This window comes from Stegostoma tigrinum, chromosome 38 (genome assembly GCF_030684315.1).
Source record: "Stegostoma tigrinum isolate sSteTig4 chromosome 38, sSteTig4.hap1, whole genome shotgun sequence".
Taxonomy (NCBI): Eukaryota; Metazoa; Chordata; class Chondrichthyes; order Orectolobiformes; family Stegostomatidae; genus Stegostoma; species Stegostoma tigrinum.
The window spans coordinates 19,272,542-19,291,046 of record NC_081391.1 but is presented as its reverse complement, the minus strand read 5'-3'; the positions used below and the strand labels follow the sequence as shown (position 1 = coordinate 19,291,046).

Below are 18,505 nucleotides of genomic sequence, written 5' to 3'. Positions count from 1 at the left end.
CCACCACAGTAGCCAAATTACAAAACTAAAACATACAGTCCATCAAGCCAGGTTAAACCGTGGAATATAACTTGTCCAGTGTTGCTATCAGTTGGGCTCATAATATAACGTCCATTTATGAAAAGTATATAGGAAGTGGTATTTTAGAAAAATGGTATGAAGATAGTGATTACATTTGTGAAAGCTTTTTCTAAAAAACATAAAAACAAAGCCAGAGATCCTTCCATAACATTTTTCAGCATTTGTCTATGGTGTTATTGGAAAGATGTTTATATTGCTGGGTTTACAACAAGTAGGGTAATCATATGAACTTGTTTTTTGAGTTCAGTTCAGGAAAGATAGGATGAATACGATTTTTAAAAAAATTTAGTTAAGAAGCAAACTTAGTTCTGTTCAGGACTTACCAGTAGTGAGTTTAGAAATAAGTCTAGTTTCTGTCCTAGGACTGTTCAGGAAATATGTTACCTTAACTGAAGGTTTGTGAAACTTCCAAGCCAGAGAGTTTTGTTAGAAACCTTCAGCTTATTAGAACTAAGAAAGTTTGGTACGTCAGATTTGTGGAAAGTTGCAGGTCAATTGATTTGGAAAGCACTGATCAAATTGTCTCCACAAACCAAGGCCAAGAAACTACCAGCAGTCAAATAACTGTAACACTAACAATTGAGACAAGGGCTATAGTTACTCTGGTCTTGAGTCTCTCCAAAGGATAGCATTAGGAAACAGCTTAAAACTGTTGAGCTGTTTGTTTTGAGATCCACTTTAGCTTGGAATATTTATTATTTCTCACATGCAATTAACTTCTGTTTTAAACAAAGTCTGCAGCCTCTACCAAGTTGTGCTTTTGGAATCTGATTTTACCAGTAATATAATCAGCTGACATCGTAACAGCATTAACATTGGGTTTGAGCAGCATTCCACATTTAATACTGTTAACATTCTTGTTAAATACCTGACAATGGTCGATTCTTGCAGACCTGTGACCTCTTGGATCTATTCTGGCCACTGACATGGGTTGAAATGCCACTAAGAAATAAAGGTTAAGTACAAGAATGATTATCTGGTCAGTGTCAACAAAAGCGGTTCCAATCTAACCTTTGCAAATTAGACAGACTTGAAGAAATTAAGTCCTTACATACATTATTATATTCAGATATTTATGACGACAGTTGCTGAGAGGTTTACTTACTTGAAACATCTGCACCTAGTATTTAGGAATATTATATTTCAGTATTCTTAAAATGAAAACTGAACTGATACAATGGGTGGAATCAGAGGTGCTTTGATTTGCCTCATCTCTGCTCATTCCAGACAAGGAACATACAACATTTTTTACAGTTAAAACCATCACTTTCTTAAATGTACCAGTTCCTTTAGTATTTTTAGAATGAGGTTTCCAAAAAATCTTCCAGAAAGGAGCACACAATGCATAATTGTATTTTTCTTGGCAAATGAAAAGCTATCACTATCAAGAGATATGAAAAAACAACAGCATTGTCAAGAAAGTAAATGCATTTCAACATTTTAGCAGCTTAACTAGGGTGTATTTTACAATGGCAAACTTCTCAATCGAAGTGGCAAGGGTTCCCAACCTTACGCGCTACCCAACAGTTGTCATCAGTTCTACAGGAAATCCAACCTTGTGACATTTACAGAATTCCGCTATTACGAGAGACCGAGTTGTAAAGTGAACGCAATAAAAGGCTTAAAAATATCTGTGACATGTATCCAGCAACACAAATACTAATTATAATACTGCATATCAATCTACATTGTGCATATAGGCTCTGACATAATAAACAAAAGAGGACACATTTAAAGTGACTAAAAGGTGACATGAGGAAAATATTTTTAAAGTAGTGAATGCATTGTCTCAAAGAGTGATAGTGATAGAGGCAGAGTCAGAGTCAATCACGGCTTTCAAAAGGGAGATAGATAGTGCTTGAAGGTGGAAAAATCTGCAGGGCGATAGAGAAAGGGCTGAGGAGTGAGAGTGGCTAAATTGCTCTTACAAAGGATTGTCATGGATGCGATGAATCTGCTTCTATATTGCAACCTCCCCCATGTAATCCCATACTTGATAATTTGCAATGTATGATAGGATAGGTACAATTTTCCAATTATTGCTGTTACCTACAATTTTAGTTTTTTAAAAAAAAGAGACACATACGGTCAGAAGTGGGGATGTTTGCTAAAGATTGTGCAATGTTCAGCAATATTTCAGTGAGGAATTGAACATGGAGAAACAGAGACAGAAATGGAAAACATCACATCTGGTGAATGTGCAGAAATTCACAGAAATTCACTTCTGACTTTGTCATTATTGAATAAGAAATTTCAAAGCACTATTGACTACTTCTCAGATACTGAAATAGGCCATGCTCAAATACAACAAGATCTGGACAATATCCAGGCTTATCCTGCAAGTGGCAAGTAACATTCACTCCACAGAAATGCCAGGCAATGACTATCTCCAGTAAGAGACAATCTAACCACTGCCCTTTGACAACAATGGTGTTACCATCATTGAATCCATCACGACCTACATGCTAGGGGTTACCACTGACCAGAAACATTCAAAAGGGACTCACCATAAAAATACCTTGACTACAACAGCAAGTCAGAGCCTTGGAACATTGTGGCAAATAACCTACTTCCTGACTCCCAAAGCCTGTTCATCACATGCAAGGCCCAAGTCAGGAGTGTGATGGATGACTGCAGCTCCAACGACATTCATGAAGCTTGACATGATCAAGAACAATGCAGTCCCCTTGATTGAAACCACATCCACAAACATCAGTTCCTCCACTAACGATACTTGTTAATAGCAGTGTATACCACCTACAAGATGCACTGCACAAATTCACTGAAGAATCTAATTAGACAACTTCCTAAACCATGACCACATCCATTTAGAAAGACATGGGCGGCAAATATATGGCAACACCACTATCTGCAAGAACTCTTGAAGCTATCCACCATTCTGGCTTGGAACTGTATTCTTGATCTTACACTGTTACAAGGTCAAAATCCTGGAATTCTCTTCCTTATGGAATTGTGGGTCCACCTACAGCCCATGGATTGCTGCACTTCAAGAAGGCAGCTCACCACCACCTTCTCAAGAGAAGCTAAGGACAGGCAATAATTGCTGGCTAGCCATGTCCCAGGAATGAATAAAAGAGATTTCAAACTCTAAAAGAAAATAAATTATCATTGACATTTCCATTACATTTTCCTGTCTCTGCTACTGAGCATTTGGCAATCCTTGCAGCTAAATAGTAATAGTTGTGGAAAGAAAATAAAGAAAATTGTGCTACTTGCTCATAACATTGGAGTCTATAGAATATTTCTAGCTATGGCTAGTGATTAATGTTCAAAAGGTAGATATCATAGTCACAAGTTATGTTGTGGATGTGTTGCCAAGGAAGCTCTTGGTTTTAAATACATTCTAATTTTTGCAAAATTTCACAATGCCCTATAAACAGGATTCACCCCACATTTCAAGTGAAGTTCTTGGTGGCAATCAGCCAGGATGTAATTTAATTGCACAGCAGGTTCAAGTGGCTGAACAACCTACTCGTTACTGTTTGGTGGATAGGCACTTACCATTAATAGTAATTTATCTCAGGAAATACATATTTTATTTCTACATGCCAAAATTACCAACATTACTTGATCACTACTGGAATACTACAGCTCCCGCACTGACTAAACAGTATATTCCCCAAACTAGTTTACAAACTATGCCAGCAGCATTACACTAAAGAGATGTATCAAAAACATTGTATTAGCTAATCTTAACTTTATGCAGCAATTAACACCAGCTTCATGGTTCAGGAGTATTCATTTTAAAAAAATGCTTGTTGGAGCCTTGAACATAACCTCAAAATTAAAGACAGTCATGAATTCCATCTGCTGCTGACAGACCTTAAAGATCGTCTCTTCCGTTGTGTTGTCGGCCGGCTGGCGGTGGCTGGTGGATTTCTGGCAGTGAATATCTGTGGCTGCCCCAACCTGCAAAAATAAAATAAAAAAAAATCAGTGAGAAAAATGGGAAAAATAAAGACCTTGAAATAGATGACCCAGCCATTCTTTTAGCCGGGAAACAAGTCCAGGGTGGCATAAGGCCAAATTTTAAAAAATATTCATGAAAAATTATTGCTGCAACTTTTCCCTCTTTCTTTCAAGGTAGCATTGAGTCATTAATTAGCTCCAATTGCTCAGAGAAATACATTTCTCGGTTAGTGTTTTTACAAGGAATATCTGCGGCAAGCGTTAAGGACGAGGAGCAAATGGAAATCTCTCCAACAAGATTCCTTCTCAGAATACTAAGAGAACCTAGAGAAGGGTATTGACCAATATTCGAATGCCTGAAAAAAACAAACAGATTTGGTGCACTTGCATTTGGCATCATGCTCTATTTTTGACATTGCCATGAGTTAACTTACATGGTATTTCATTCTTGCACAGTAGCAAGCATCCACTACACTTTTTAAACTTGTGAAGACAATGAAACCGATAGTCTTGGCAGTTTTTAATGTAACCAGGTAAGGCCTCAATTCCCAATACAACTAAAGATTTCAAAAATTCAGATATAATAAAGGCTCTGGATGTGAGTTTGCTCGCTGAGCTGGAAGGTTAGTTTTCAGACGTTTCGCCACCATTCTAGGTAACATCAGTGAGCCTCCGATGAAGCGCTGGTGTTATGTCCCGCTTTCTATTTATCTGGTTAGGTTTCCTTGGGTTGGTGATGTCATTTCCTGTTCTTTTTCTCAGGGCATGGTAGATTGGCTCCAAATCAATGTGTTTGTTGATGGAGTTCCAGCTGGAATGCCATGCCCCCAGGAATTCTCGTGCATGTCTCTGTTTGGCTTGTCCTCGGATGGATGTGTTGTCCCAATCAAAGTGGTGTCCTTCCTTATCTGTATGTAAGGATACGAGTGATAGTGGGTCATGTCGTTTTGTGGCTACAGATAAGGAAGGACACCACTTTGATTGGGACAACACATCCATCCTAGGACAAGTCAAACAGAGACATGCACGAGAGTTCCTGGGGGCATGGCATTCCAGCTGGAACTCCATCAACAAACACCTTGATTTGGAGCCAATCTACCATCCCCTGAGAAAAAGAACAGGAAATGACATCACCAACCCAAGGAAACCTAACCAGATAAATAGAAAGCGGGACACAACACCAGCGCTTCATCGGAGGCTCACTGATGTTACCTAGAATGGTGACGAAACGTCTGAAAACTAACCTTCCAGCTCAGCGAGCAAACTCACATCCAGAACCTCAACCTGAGCTACAAATCTGCTCAAAACTCGCTAGCAATAAAGGCATTTTAACCATAGTTAATGCCTTGAAACAGAAATAGAAGAAAACCGAAGAAATGCAATAGAGAACTGACAGGGCACGCTTGCAAAGGCAAGTTTATAAACTCAACAGGACACTGTGTGGTGATTTTTTTTCCTCACTCAATGGTCTATTTAGACAATTCAATATGAATAACAAATTCAGAAGACTAAAGAAATGTTAATTAAGCTAGACAAACCTCTGCAAAATTAAATTCTTGGCCTGCGGGAAAGTGTTATGGCTCACAGTGATTTCTGATCTCTGAACATCTGAAGGGCCGATAGTTATGGTTGCATTTAAGCAAGCGTGATCACCTGCATCTGTGGTTTCAAAGGTTTCATTCAAATTTGGATATTTGGATGTCATAGAAGTACACGTGGCCACAGGGAAATTACAGCTTTTGGGAGTGATGGTAACAGGTATAATCCGTTTATTGGTAACAGTTAGTGGGCAGTTTCTCTTGATACGTTGTTGGACTGAGTTCATAAAGTTAATTCCTTCATTGCCAAGGGTATTACTCCGATTTGAGAAAGGTTGGTTCTCCTTTGTGCACACTTTTGGCAAAATGGTCAGCGGGTCAGTTCTGGTCCTCTTGCGTTTTCTACGTAATTCAGACGTTGCAGGATTACATGAAGCAGTCTCATCTTTCATTCGTCTTTTCTTTAAAGGTGATGATCGCACCCTCTGGGGAGATTTGACTGGTGACCTAAGCTCCGTTAGGCACCGTTTTGTAGGTGGTCTTTTCCGTGTGCTGGTCTTTAACAGAGTCTGTTCAGTTGGGTGTGAAGTCAGTTCTTCTTTTTTAGGTGAACCTGAAAGTCATTAGAACAAAAGCCTTAGCGTTTAAAAGAAAAATCCAAAGGTGATTCAGTTTCACTTTAATAATATTTGGGCCAGAAGGTTTGTGAAGGCTACAGCCCATACCACTGAAGGGAAATATTAGTAGTGGGATTCAAATTCAAGATTTTGGGTTGCTGATTAGTTAATAGAATCCTACAGATCATAGAATTCTTACAGCGTGGAAACAGATCATTTGGCCTGACAAGCCCACATTGACCCTCCAAAAGCATCCCACCCAGACCCACCACCCAACCTGAACGCTGTGTTTCCCATGGCGAACCCACCTAGCCTGCATATGTCTGGATACTGTGGGCAATTCAGCATGGCTAATCCAGCTAACCTGCACATCTTTGGACCGTGGGAGGAAACTGGAACACCAGGAGGAAACCCATGCAGATACAGGGAGAACGTGCAAACTCTGCAGACAGTTGGCCGAGGTTGGAAGATTGGAATCAAACCTAAGTCCATGGTGCTGTGAAGCAGCAGTGCTAACCACTGAGCCACCGTTCTGCCACTGTTCAGTTAGATGATTACCTATACTGCTTTTGATACTTTTGATGTTTTATCTGGAACTCTAATAATCTAGTTGTATAATGAAACAAAACAGGGGAAGGTATTTCACACGGCAATAATTTACATAGCAGCTTTAATATTATGGAATCTGTCTTGCTTCGCAGGGGCATTATAAATCCAAGTATGACACTGAGTCACCTAAATTAAATTATTAGGTTGGATGATCACAAACTTAATTCAAACAAATAGGTTTTAAGGAATATCTTAGTTGAAGAAATTGAGGTAGAGAGATGGAAAGATGAGGGAGAATATTCCAAAGCTTGACACTTCATCAACTGAAAGCAGTCATGAAAGGCAGAACAATCATAACTGAAAATGCACACAAGGCCTGAAATAGCGGAATGCAAACCATTTCTGATGGTTGTGAAGCTGGAGGAGCTTGCAGAGATATCAAGGCTGTTCTTTCCCATTCAATCAAATCATGGATTACTTGTTTTACAATTCGATTTCATTTCTCTCTTATCTATTGCAATCTACCAATTCAAAATTTCAACAGACAATACATCCAGAGGTTTTGAGAAAGTTCCAGATTTACACCATCTTTTGTAGGAAAAAAATAAGTCTACATAGACTAGCCCCAGTTTTAATATTAGGTTCCCTTACATGCTACCAGTGGAAATACTTTCCCTCTAAGAGAGATTCAGAGAATATGAAAGGAAATATTCAGCAACTTTCTTTACAATTTTCAAAAATATTTAAGATTGTTCAGATATTTCAAGAAATTGGTAAAACTCAATCCATAAAGTGGATCTATAAAGTAATTACATTGAATCAATAATAATGTAACAAACGTGAGAACTTTTTGTTCCTTCTGCCACTTCCTCAAATAGAGCACTACATCCTTACAAGACTTGGATTAAACTAATCTCCGTGGTAATAGACTTATTCATTAAAAAGTTTATTTTTGGGACATGTGGCATATCTGGCATCGTCAACATTTTTTTAACTTATGTCCAAGTTCCCTGAGAAGGTGCTGGCAAATTGTTTTCTTGAATACACTTTCTGTTTTACTGGGCCATTTCAGAGGTTAAGAGTCAAGCATATTTTTGAAAACGTAAGGAAAATAGGATGAGGGTGACAAATTTCCTTCCCCCTAGAAACCATCTCATTATAGAGTATGAGGTAACAAGGTGTAGAGCTGGATGAACATAGCAGGCCAAGCAACATCAGAGGAACAGGAAAGCTGATGTTTCGGGCCTAGATCCAAAACACCATTTTGTCTGGGCATTACATATAAAAGATGACTGAGGAACTGGAGAGCTGTCAGCATCAGTGAGCCTGTAACCTCACTGGATTTGTCTTCTTCTGGATAACAGAAATTATTATATTTATATTTAGTTGATGGTTATTACATGAAGCTGTGGTTGATTTTGTGGTATTACTTGGAGTCCTGGAAGTCTGAAGCAACCCATATGAGTTGATTACGCAATTATTATTGCCCAAGGGTATTTGTGGTTGCACAGTCTCGTTTGCTGGCAAAATACAAAAACATTTTCAGTCTGTTGTCCACTAGGCTGAACTGAGCCTTCTGCGCAATACGTTCTGTTAAAACCACATAAAGACCTTCAATAATGCGGTTTGTGGTTGCCTTGAAGTGCTGATAACAAAATTCTCTAGCACTTTAGTCAGTAAATACCAAATTGCATTGTCAGTATCTGATAATGTATAGAGAACTTAAAATATAATTAACCACCATGAAGGCTGGATTTGTGAAAAACTGCTAATAAATTGAGTAGTGATTTTCTTGATTCTGCAGCTAAAATACAACCTGCTAGCTACTTAGCCATGAAAGAGCACACTGCTCATGTGGCTGCAGAGGGAAGTAATTGAAGAAAAGCAAATATCTAAAACTGCAGTACTTAAGGATAAGTTACAGAAGGATGTCATTCATTCCATCAAGTCCATGCTAGCTGTGAAGAAATCTAGCAAATCCCACTCTATTGTTTGTTTTCCATAGCTCCATATAGGCTTGTTTCTAGAGTCCAACCAATTTCCTTTTGAAATCATTGATATTTTCCCATTTCCATCAATCTTGTGGGCAATGAGTTCCAGGTCATTATCACATTGCCTAAGAAATGCTCCTCCTCCCATTCCCCCTGTCTCTCAAATGGTTGTCCCCATGTGCTTACATTATCATCAGGTACTGGCGACAACTTTTCTTTGTCTACCTTATCGAAACCTACCAGTTTGTAGATTTTTTAAAAAAAAATCAATTTGTTCAAACACATCTAGGGTAGGTGGTAATAGAAGCCAAATATCCCAGCCCAGAGGTAGGGACACTACCAATGCAATGCAACAGCCGACTACAAACTTGTACACTTCTATTCAATCTCCACTTTGCTTTGATATCCTAACTTTGTCAATAAGATCAGCCATATTTTTAACCTCTACTCAGGCTTAAAACAAATTAGAATGAAAGAATGGAATCCCTATGGTGTGGAAGCAAGCCATTAGGCCCATCGAGTCCACACTGACACTCTGAAGAGCATCTCTCACATGCCCACCCTCCTATTCTATCCCTGTAACCCTGCATTTCCCACAACTAACTCTCCTAACCTGCACATGCCTGAACACTATGGGCAATTTAGCATGGCCAATCCACCTAAACATTACATCTTTGGACTGTAGGAGGAAACCGGAGCACCCATAGGGAACTCGCACAAACACGGAGAGAATATGCAAACTCCACATAGACAGTCGCATGTGGGTGGTATCGAACCTAAGGCCCAGGTGCTATGAGCAGCAGGGCTAACCAGTGAGCCACCGTGCCACCCCCGTGCTGCAGGTTTCCTGTTCATGATGGAATATCAAGTTATCGTAAATTAAAGTCGCATTTTTAAAAAAGACGTGGTTGATCTACATCATCATTTAATCACGGGTGGCAAGTTAAGAATCTATTCAAATTACACCAGGACACTAGCGAAAACACAGCCCCACTAAAAATAAAAATTAGTACCCGCTTCCCACTTCCCCAGTACTGTTTTGCTTTGCAAGTTTTCAATTAGTGCATAACCAAGTCAGTCAAATCCATCCTCTTTGGGCTTCTTAGCTACTTTGAGTGCACCTGGCATTGGGAAAGCTCCTGTGCAGATTGTTAAACACATCATTAGGGCTAAAAGGGCCACAGCTCACAGGAAAAACACAGGCTTTCTGTGAGAAAGAGTCAACACATGATTAATAGATTGTTGAAAGAAAAGGTGGTTCACAGCCTTCACTTGCTTACTGAGCTGTTATGATCTAACAACGCTGCATGTTTTTCAGAAGCATTTTACTTCTTTGACATTTCTTTCTCAGGTTGCACTATATTTTTAATTAAAATCCCAACTGTTTTCAACTTTTAGCATGAAAGCATAATAGCCAGATAAACTGAATATCAGCCAAATCTCAGTGGTCACATTCTCAACCAAATTGAAATAATTTGTGTTTATTCTTCCTCAATTCAATGACTTGATCACAAAGTCCAGTGCTGTGCGTCACACTATCGAGATGCCATCTTTCAAATCTGATATTAAATCAAGGACTCTGCAATGGAAGTAAAAGATACTACAGCTATTAAAAGAGCTCGGAAGTTCTCCCAACTTCACTCAAGCAGATTACGTGGTCATTACCACATTTTCATCTGTAGGCCTTGCTGTGTACAAAGGTTGCCTGCCATATTTCTTTTGCTTCATTAACTACATCTCAAAAACAGTTAATTGGTTGTAAGGCGCTTTGGAATGCATTAAAGCCATGAACGACCTTGTATAAATGCAAATTTTAGATCTCTTCTTTAGGGAGGAAGCAACTAAAAAGACATTTACAATTATTGATAAGCTTCAAAAACAGAAATTGTTGTAGAAGCTCAAGAAGTCTGGCAGCATCCATGGAGAAAAATCGATTTAACGTTTCAGGGTGAGTGATCTTTCCTCAGAACTCAGTTCTGAAGAGTCATTCGACGCAAATGTTAACTCTGATTTCTTTCCATGGTTGCTATCAGACCTGCTGAGCTTGTTTTTGAGCTTTGTTTCCAATTTATAGCCTCTGCTGTTCGTTCAGTTTTTATTTATATGCCGCAATTTTTCTTCTTAAACTTTGATGAGATGTGGGCATTGCTAGCAATGCTAATATTTGTTGTGTATCCCTGGTTGCTCTTGAATTGAGTGGCTTGCAAGGAGGCTGTTTCAGAGACAACCTTGAAGTCACACGCAGGCCAGATGAGGTGGCTGGATGAGATAAGAATGGCAGATTTCCTTTGACAAAGGAAATTAGTGAATCAGTTACAATAATTAGTGATAGATTTGCTGTCAGCATTACAGAGACTAGCATTCTATTCCAAATTTTAACTGAATTTAAATTCTACCAGATGCCATGGTGCAACATGAACCCATGTTCCCAGAATCTCTGCATAACTAATCCTGTGATATTACCAGAACACCACCAGTTCCCCTAAATTGCCAAAGTTTTACAACTATAGAGCAGCAGTACCCCATTTTAACATTTCTTTATCAACATACTCTTTACCAACTTATAAAAACCACAAGATAATGTTACATGCAAGGGAAAACAGTATCTAAATAAGCATCATACTTCAATATTAGGGATTTTGTAACAGAACAGAAATGACTGCAATCAACTTTTGTTTGAACAACAATTCATTTTTGTTATTTCTATATGTACAAATAACAAGATTTGTTCAAGCACATGAGGTTGTTGCTCTGCCTGTAATTTGGATCAGAACTACAATTAGATTATTACATTTGCTTGTGAAATAAATGCTTATGCTAATGAAAGCATGGAAATTTGAAATTTAGAGGTGGAGCAAGATGATACCAAGATTTGAAAACTGGATTTTTACCTTCAAGCTTGTACATAAAACAAGCAGTGAATAAGACTAGCTTTGGCAAATCAATACCTCTAAAAGAACAGGTCCACATTGTTATAGCACCTTTCATAATCTCAATATATGCCAAAACACTTTATAATGAAATGAGGTTGAGTGATTATTCTAATTAGGAAACATACAGCCAATTTGCACACAGGAAGCTCCCTTCAACAACAATGAAATAATGGCCAGATAATGTGTTATCATGACTGTGTTTGAAGATAAATATTAGCAAGGATACAGGAGAATTCACCTACTGTTCTTTGAAATAGTTCCACAAGAACTTTGACTGGGCAGATAGAACCATAACACACAAACACACAGAGCCCGTGATTTAGGCTAATAGCAACAATAAACCTCACAGAGAGATGGCATACGGTTATTGCCACATTGAGAAATGGCTCCTGCAAAACATTGAAACATAGAAGGGAACCTAGCTTTGTGATTGATAAGAAAAAAGGAAAATCTTGTTTTAGTGCCAGCTCTAGTACATTTGTTCATTAATCGAACCAATCTATGTCTTATGGCGAAGCATGTGCTTAAACTGCTGGGTAGTGGTAAGTATTCGCCACTGAGTGATTTTATAATAGGAATTCGCACTTGTGGCAACTGGGCTGACATTGCTTTCACACAGGGTGATTTACGGATTACGGGAAGAGGAATTTTTAGCCCAGAAATGTCTGCATTGAAGGCTGACAGAAGCCACTGTGGTCATTTGCTTGTGAACTTAATAACCTTTGTTTGAAAATGTTAAATCTTTCCTATCTTGCAAATAGGAATATAAGACGTTTCCCCTAACACTCAGAATTAGCACCATAAAATAAATTGAGGAGTTAGAATGAGAGCATCTAAAAAAATACAGACAAATACTACAGTGAGTAATAAGGCGGCAACTCAATCTTGTTTATCTGCTGTAATCCTAAATGCTTGCATTATTACTCACACTAACCACTGAGCATAGTTTTAGAGCACATCCTGAACACACTCACATTTTGGAGTCATTTCAAAAAGCCACTTGTGTCAAATTTGTAAACCAAAACGGGGACAGAGTATTCAACAGCAAAGAAGCCAGCTAACCTCACTTAAAAAAGACAATTTAAAGTTTGCACGGAGGTATTGCATGCCTGATGCCAATATTAATTTGATGCATCAACTGTCAAGCAAAACTGACACATTATTCACAATCACTGGTGACACACTGACATATGGTCTGATATCCTGCTGTGCCTCACAAGTGCCAATTCTTAATGCACAAGGCTAGATCATGCCTATGAACCATCTACATGACCATGGAGGCATTAAAACCACATTTCCACCTGAAATTCTCAAATTTACTTCTCAACAGATGGGCTGTAGACAACAAACCAAAATGGCAACCCAGCTGAGTGTGCCAGTTGAGATTAGCCAACTTAGCGAAGAGCAAAGATCAAACCAGGGACCTTACTTTTTAAGGTAACAAGGACAAAAATATGCTTAATAAGAATGGGTAACTACAACAAATCAGATACTCGTGAACAATCCTTGTTCATTTTCAATGATCATGGAATACCCACAGATTGGAGGATGCCTGTGCAAACTACATTCCTAACTGGCCAAAGTCTACTCCAAAATGCCTGTTCATCAGAGGTATGTGTGTCAGTTTATGTGAGGGACATAACTTGCAGCTTTCCAGAAACACTTCATACGATGTTGATATGAGTTACCTAAGCTCATTATTTCAGTTAAGTGGCTGCAAAGCTTCTGTGGTCTGATGGCTTTTCATAATAGTCTTCAGTCTGCCTGACAAGAATACTTAGGTTGTTAAGAGATGTATGTATGTTTTGGTATGGGAAGAGCTGAATGAAGTTATTAAGCTCGTAGCTTAATTGTGCAGGTTTTGTACTTCAAGCACATAGGGTGGTCAAGTTTTTTTTCTTCGTCTTTCACATCTCAAAACTACGCACATTCACCTCGAATTCATACTTTTTACTTAAATATGTCATACAATATTTAAAGTTTTCACATGCATAATCCATAAAGAAATCAATTTTGCTGCAATTGAAGTCTGATTATTTTGGTAATGTTGACCTGACAGCCCTGTCTGTGGGCAACCTTAGCTTCAGTTTGAAGGTCAAAATATTATATTTCAGCAGCGCAGGAAAACCTATCCTATTTACATTATATTTTACAATAAAAGTTAATTAGTCTGCAAGTTCATCTACTGGAAATGAAAGAATGTCTTTTACAATACAGAATTAAATATAAAAGCCTCTATTAAATCTGTTGTCTAATTAAATTCATAGATAAGCACTTGACTGGCAAATGAGGATCAGCAACACAGTAGCACAGGGGAAAATGGGGAAAACAATTATCTACACGCTAAAGAGTTACTGTTAATATAAGAGAGAAACAAGTCTTGTATTAAACCTAAACAAGTAGGGATTCAGATTTCCTCAAAATCATTCAAGCTCTCAAGATATCAAAGTAACTACTGAAAGCAATTTGGGATCTTTTGAGGGGGAAAACAAAAATTATGCACCAGGAAAGTAAGCCCCGAAGTCTTGGCACTGATTATTTGTTGAAAGTTCCCATATGTTGTTCAAGGTCCAATTAAGACTGTATACATGGAGATGCAATTAAATTACAGAAATGTCTATGTGCTGTGTTCCCTCCTGACTCTGATCTGCCAGCAAGAAAGAAAGGAACGCTGATGGAAAATCAGTAGGTGGTCTTTGGCTAAGACTACATTTCATACTCGTCAGTACCCTTATTTGGACTGCAACATATGGAATAATTATTTTAAATCTTCTCCTACAAGCTGTTGATAAGGATGATTCTTCACAAGTAGCAATACTGGTTAGGTACAGTGGCAAAATGTTAAGAATTTTAGACATACACTGTTAATTTTGTAGGGGAGCAGAGTGGTACAAGAATGATTGGCTGCATTATAACCTGGTTGGAATAAGTGACTGACTGTTCAAGTCGTAAACTAAATTGCCAATTTTAACTTAGTAGCAGTGATTGGGACAAGGAAGGAATACAAAGGGTCACTTGATTTCAAGGAAAGGTAATTAGAAGGGAATGAAATACAAGTTCTTGCAGGCTGAGGGGACGAGAACGGGGGCTGCAGGGTGGATGAGTGACTGGCCGGAGCACTGTCATATAGGGAGCCATTCAAGTCAAGAGGCAAAAGGAATGTAGCAGATGTAGGGGACTGTATAATTTGGAGGATAGATAGTGTTTTCTGCAGCTGTGAGCAACAGTCTCTCAGTCTGCACTGCGTGTCTGATGCCAGGGTTGAGAACATCTCCTCAGGACCTTGGAGTGGGAGGTGAGTGATCAATTTGTCATTGCCCACATTGGTATCAATGACATTGACAGGATACAAAGGAGGTTTAGTTGAAAGATTTTGAACAGTTAGGAGCAAAATTAAAAAGCAGAAACTCCAAATTAATAATCTCGGAATAACTACATGAGGTGCGGGTAAATGGGCAAAAGGTTATTAAAGTCAAGGCATTAAATGCATGGCTCAAATATTGGCGTGGGAGGAGCGAGTTTTAATTAATGGAGCACTGGCACCAGAAGGGTAGAAGGGAGTTGCTCTGCTAGAATAGGCTTCGCTTGAACCATTCTGGCACCAGCAATCTGGCAAAGCAAATAATCAGATTTATAGGGAGGGCCACAACTAACTGAGGAAAGACAGCAGTTTTGAAAGGGGGTCAGAAAGTTAGTTCTGAAGAGGGGATAAGTAGAGTTACAAAACAAAGAGTTACAGTGGCATTGCAGGGCAGCAATTCAGGTAATGATACCCAGAGTGGGACAGAAAGGGATGGTGGACAAATATTTTTAAAAGTAACAAAAATGGCCCAGGCCTGTTTTGTGCTGGGAATGGGAATGGCGTGTGGAGGCAAAATTAATGGCTCTTCACATGAAAACATCTAGTATTCAGACAAACTAAAATGAATTAATGGTGCAAATAAAGGTTACTAGATATAATCTTATAGCTATTACGGAGACATAATTACAAGATCAAAGCTGGGAACTTAAAATTTTGAGGATGTGACTTTTCAGAAAGACAGAAGAATGTAAGAGTAGTAGGTAGCTTTGTTTCTGGTTGGAAATGAGTGTGATAGCAAGGAAAGATACTGGATAAAAAGATGTAAAATCTACATTGAGTACTGCGCACTTCCAATCTACTTGGAATATTGCGTAGCGTTCTGGTCACCACACTACCAGAAGGATATGGATATTTTGGTGAGAATACAGAAAAAGTTTATCAGGATGTTGCCTGGTATGGGGGATTTTAGCTACAAAGAAAGGTTGGATAGACTCAGTTTGTTTTCACTGGAATACAGGAGGCTGAGGGGTGTTCTGATAGAAGTTTACAAAATTGTGAATGGCATGGATAGAGTGGAAAGTAAGAAGTTTTTTTCCCCAGGAGGAGGGGTTAATTTCTTGGGGTACAGGAGGAGTTTGAGAGATGTGCGAGGCACGTTTTCTAGGTGAATGCCTGGAATGCGCTGCCAAAGGTGGTGGCAGAAGCAGACACATAGCAACATTCAAGAAACACCTGGATGAATGCATGAATAGGAGGGGAATAGAAGGATACAGATCTTGTAAATGTAGACAGTTTTAACATGGAAGAGCAAAATATTTTAGTGCAAGCTTGGAGGGCCCAAAGGGCTTACTCCTGTGCTCTTATGCTCTGAAGTAAGAAATAAAGGGAAAAAGGCACTGGTGGGAATAGTCTACAGGCCTCATTACAGTAGTTATACTGTAGGAAAGGGAATAAATTATATCAGCTCAGCAATTAATTCTGGCACGCAGGGCCCATTGTCTACGTTTTGAAATTGTCACCAATTAAAGTCCATAAGTGGTCAGTTAATACCACTAAAAGGCCCTATCCCATCTGGGCTACAATTATTTCAGCACAAAATTAATTGAAGCTCCATGATAGCCAGTGGTTTCTCGGAGCTCGGCACCTCAAAATTTCAGCTTGTGACCCACTAGGGATCCTGACCCCAAATTTGGCAAGCCCAGGCCTAGGACTTCATGAGTGAAGGGGGTAGCGCCTGAGAAACAGACCCTCACCCTGGTTTTAGATACCCCGATCCCTCACCCTATCCCATTCCCAGGCAAAGCTCCAAAACAACAGTTATCTATCTTGTTGCTGATCCTCCATCACGGTGTCCTAATGTGGCTGAGTTTTTGAAATGCCAGTCTCTGACTGGATGGCAGTTCCAGTTAGGTAGGACTTCCTGGTATGGTTTTGTAATTCCAGTCAAAAGTCTACCAGCAGCCAATTACCTGCCTTTTGACAATCAATCAGGTAGGTTTTTTGACAAAATGCAAGTTTCCTTCCCACTAAACTTTCCGACTTTCATACTCAGTCAAGAATTTGGAAAACCCCAGCCAATGGTAATTTAAAGTCAGGAGTCAAATAGTTAAACAGTTAAAAGGCAATTTTCTTACTTTAGTAGGTAAAATAAGTACAGGGTAGTGATTAAGATTTTTATAACTCGCTTTAAACAGATTGAGCAATCATTAGTTGCAGAAGTGTTGCAAGTCTGCACACTGCAAACCATCTCGAATTCCAGCAATAAAAATTCTCTCCTGCTGTCATGTTATGGCTTTGAAAGATCTGGATTCTTAGCTAAATAATTACCTCAGCCTTGTTAATCCTTCAAAAATTGTACAAGGTATTTTGAAAACAGTTGTTCTGTTTAACAGAAAACAAACACTCCATTTTAAAATAAGTTGCAATTACACTTCAGAGCATTGTTAACCGTCACAAGTTTGTCTTAAAGAAGGGAACCATATGAAGGTGGCAATTTGAAAAAAGCCTACACAGTGGTTAATGGAAAATGTCATACACCAAACGTTGCCTTAAGTGTCATAGCGCAATACAGTTCTAGGTTATCTATACCTAACAGAAATGATGAGCGGATATGCTTCTACAGAAGGACATGAGAAACCTATGCCTCGAAATATACTCAGTTCAGAAGCTCAATAATTAGTTTTAAGCCACCTGCAAGTGATAAAAATCAGGAAACAGTGTATTAAATGCTCGTTAAAAATGAGATGTACAAAATTACCAATGAGAATTGAATTACAAGTCAACAGAGGTCAGATGATGAAAGGATAGAAAAAACATAATTTGAAACAATGAATTAATTAAGTTGTGAGGATATATATCCTACAGTTATATAATTGTAGGAGTGTACATTTATTTGTGAAGGACACTTCTAGCAAAGTGGTAGCGTCCCTGGGCCAAAAGGCCTGGGTTCAAGTCTCACCTACTTTAATGACATCTTTGAACAGGTTGATTTGAAAATATCTACATTTACTTATGTATGTACATAGATGTGGCTTAAGTACGCAGTGAGGAGAAAAGCGGCTTACCAGTAAATTCAAAAAGTTTGTCAGGTAGAATGTTCAGTTTTGAAAATGTAGCAAGAGCGGTTATTTCTGATTGTTGATTCTCCTTGCAATCATCTGCATTTATTTGATCTGCCCATAGGACGACTTTCTCTCCCCGTACAAGGCGCTCCAACTCATTGAATTGTGTTACTGTCTCTGCAGTTGCAAGGTTAGCTTCTTTCAGAGTATAAAACTGTTTACGTACAATTTGCAGTAGAGTAGTCACTAACCTAAGATTGAGAAAAATGTGGCAATCAATTTCATTACTCAGCTGAAATGACAATCAGCTCTTTCAGAAACCCCTCACTCTTTTCCCAGGAGGCAAGGATTTAAATCTCTGGAAGACAGTTTGTTGTTGATCAGATTCTGCCAATAATCTGAAAACCATTGCCAGTATTTTGGCATTCACCACTCACCATGATAGGGAATTCCACTGCAGCTCACTTCTCACTTTTTGTAAGCAGTCACTAGACAATCAAGTT

General features: G+C 38.8%; 1 protein-coding gene across 3 annotated transcripts in view; it reads right to left on the bottom strand.

The window, feature by feature from the left end:
• LOC125447274 (kinesin-like protein KIF18B) overlaps positions 1 to 18,505 on the bottom strand; it is a 72,265-nt gene that overhangs the window by 8,235 nt on the left and 45,525 nt on the right. For all 3 annotated transcript variants that reach the window (XM_048521572.2, XM_048521573.2, XM_048521574.2), the window contains 4 exons: positions 18,006 to 18,253; positions 5,550 to 6,162; positions 3,925 to 4,011; positions 950 to 1,023 (listed from right to left, as the gene is read on the bottom strand). In XM_048521572.2, coding sequence (XP_048377529.1) covers positions 950 to 1,023; positions 3,925 to 4,011; positions 5,550 to 6,162; positions 18,006 to 18,253 — 1,022 coding nt within the window. The remainder of the gene's footprint in view (positions 1 to 949; positions 1,024 to 3,924; positions 4,012 to 5,549; positions 6,163 to 18,005; positions 18,254 to 18,505) is intronic.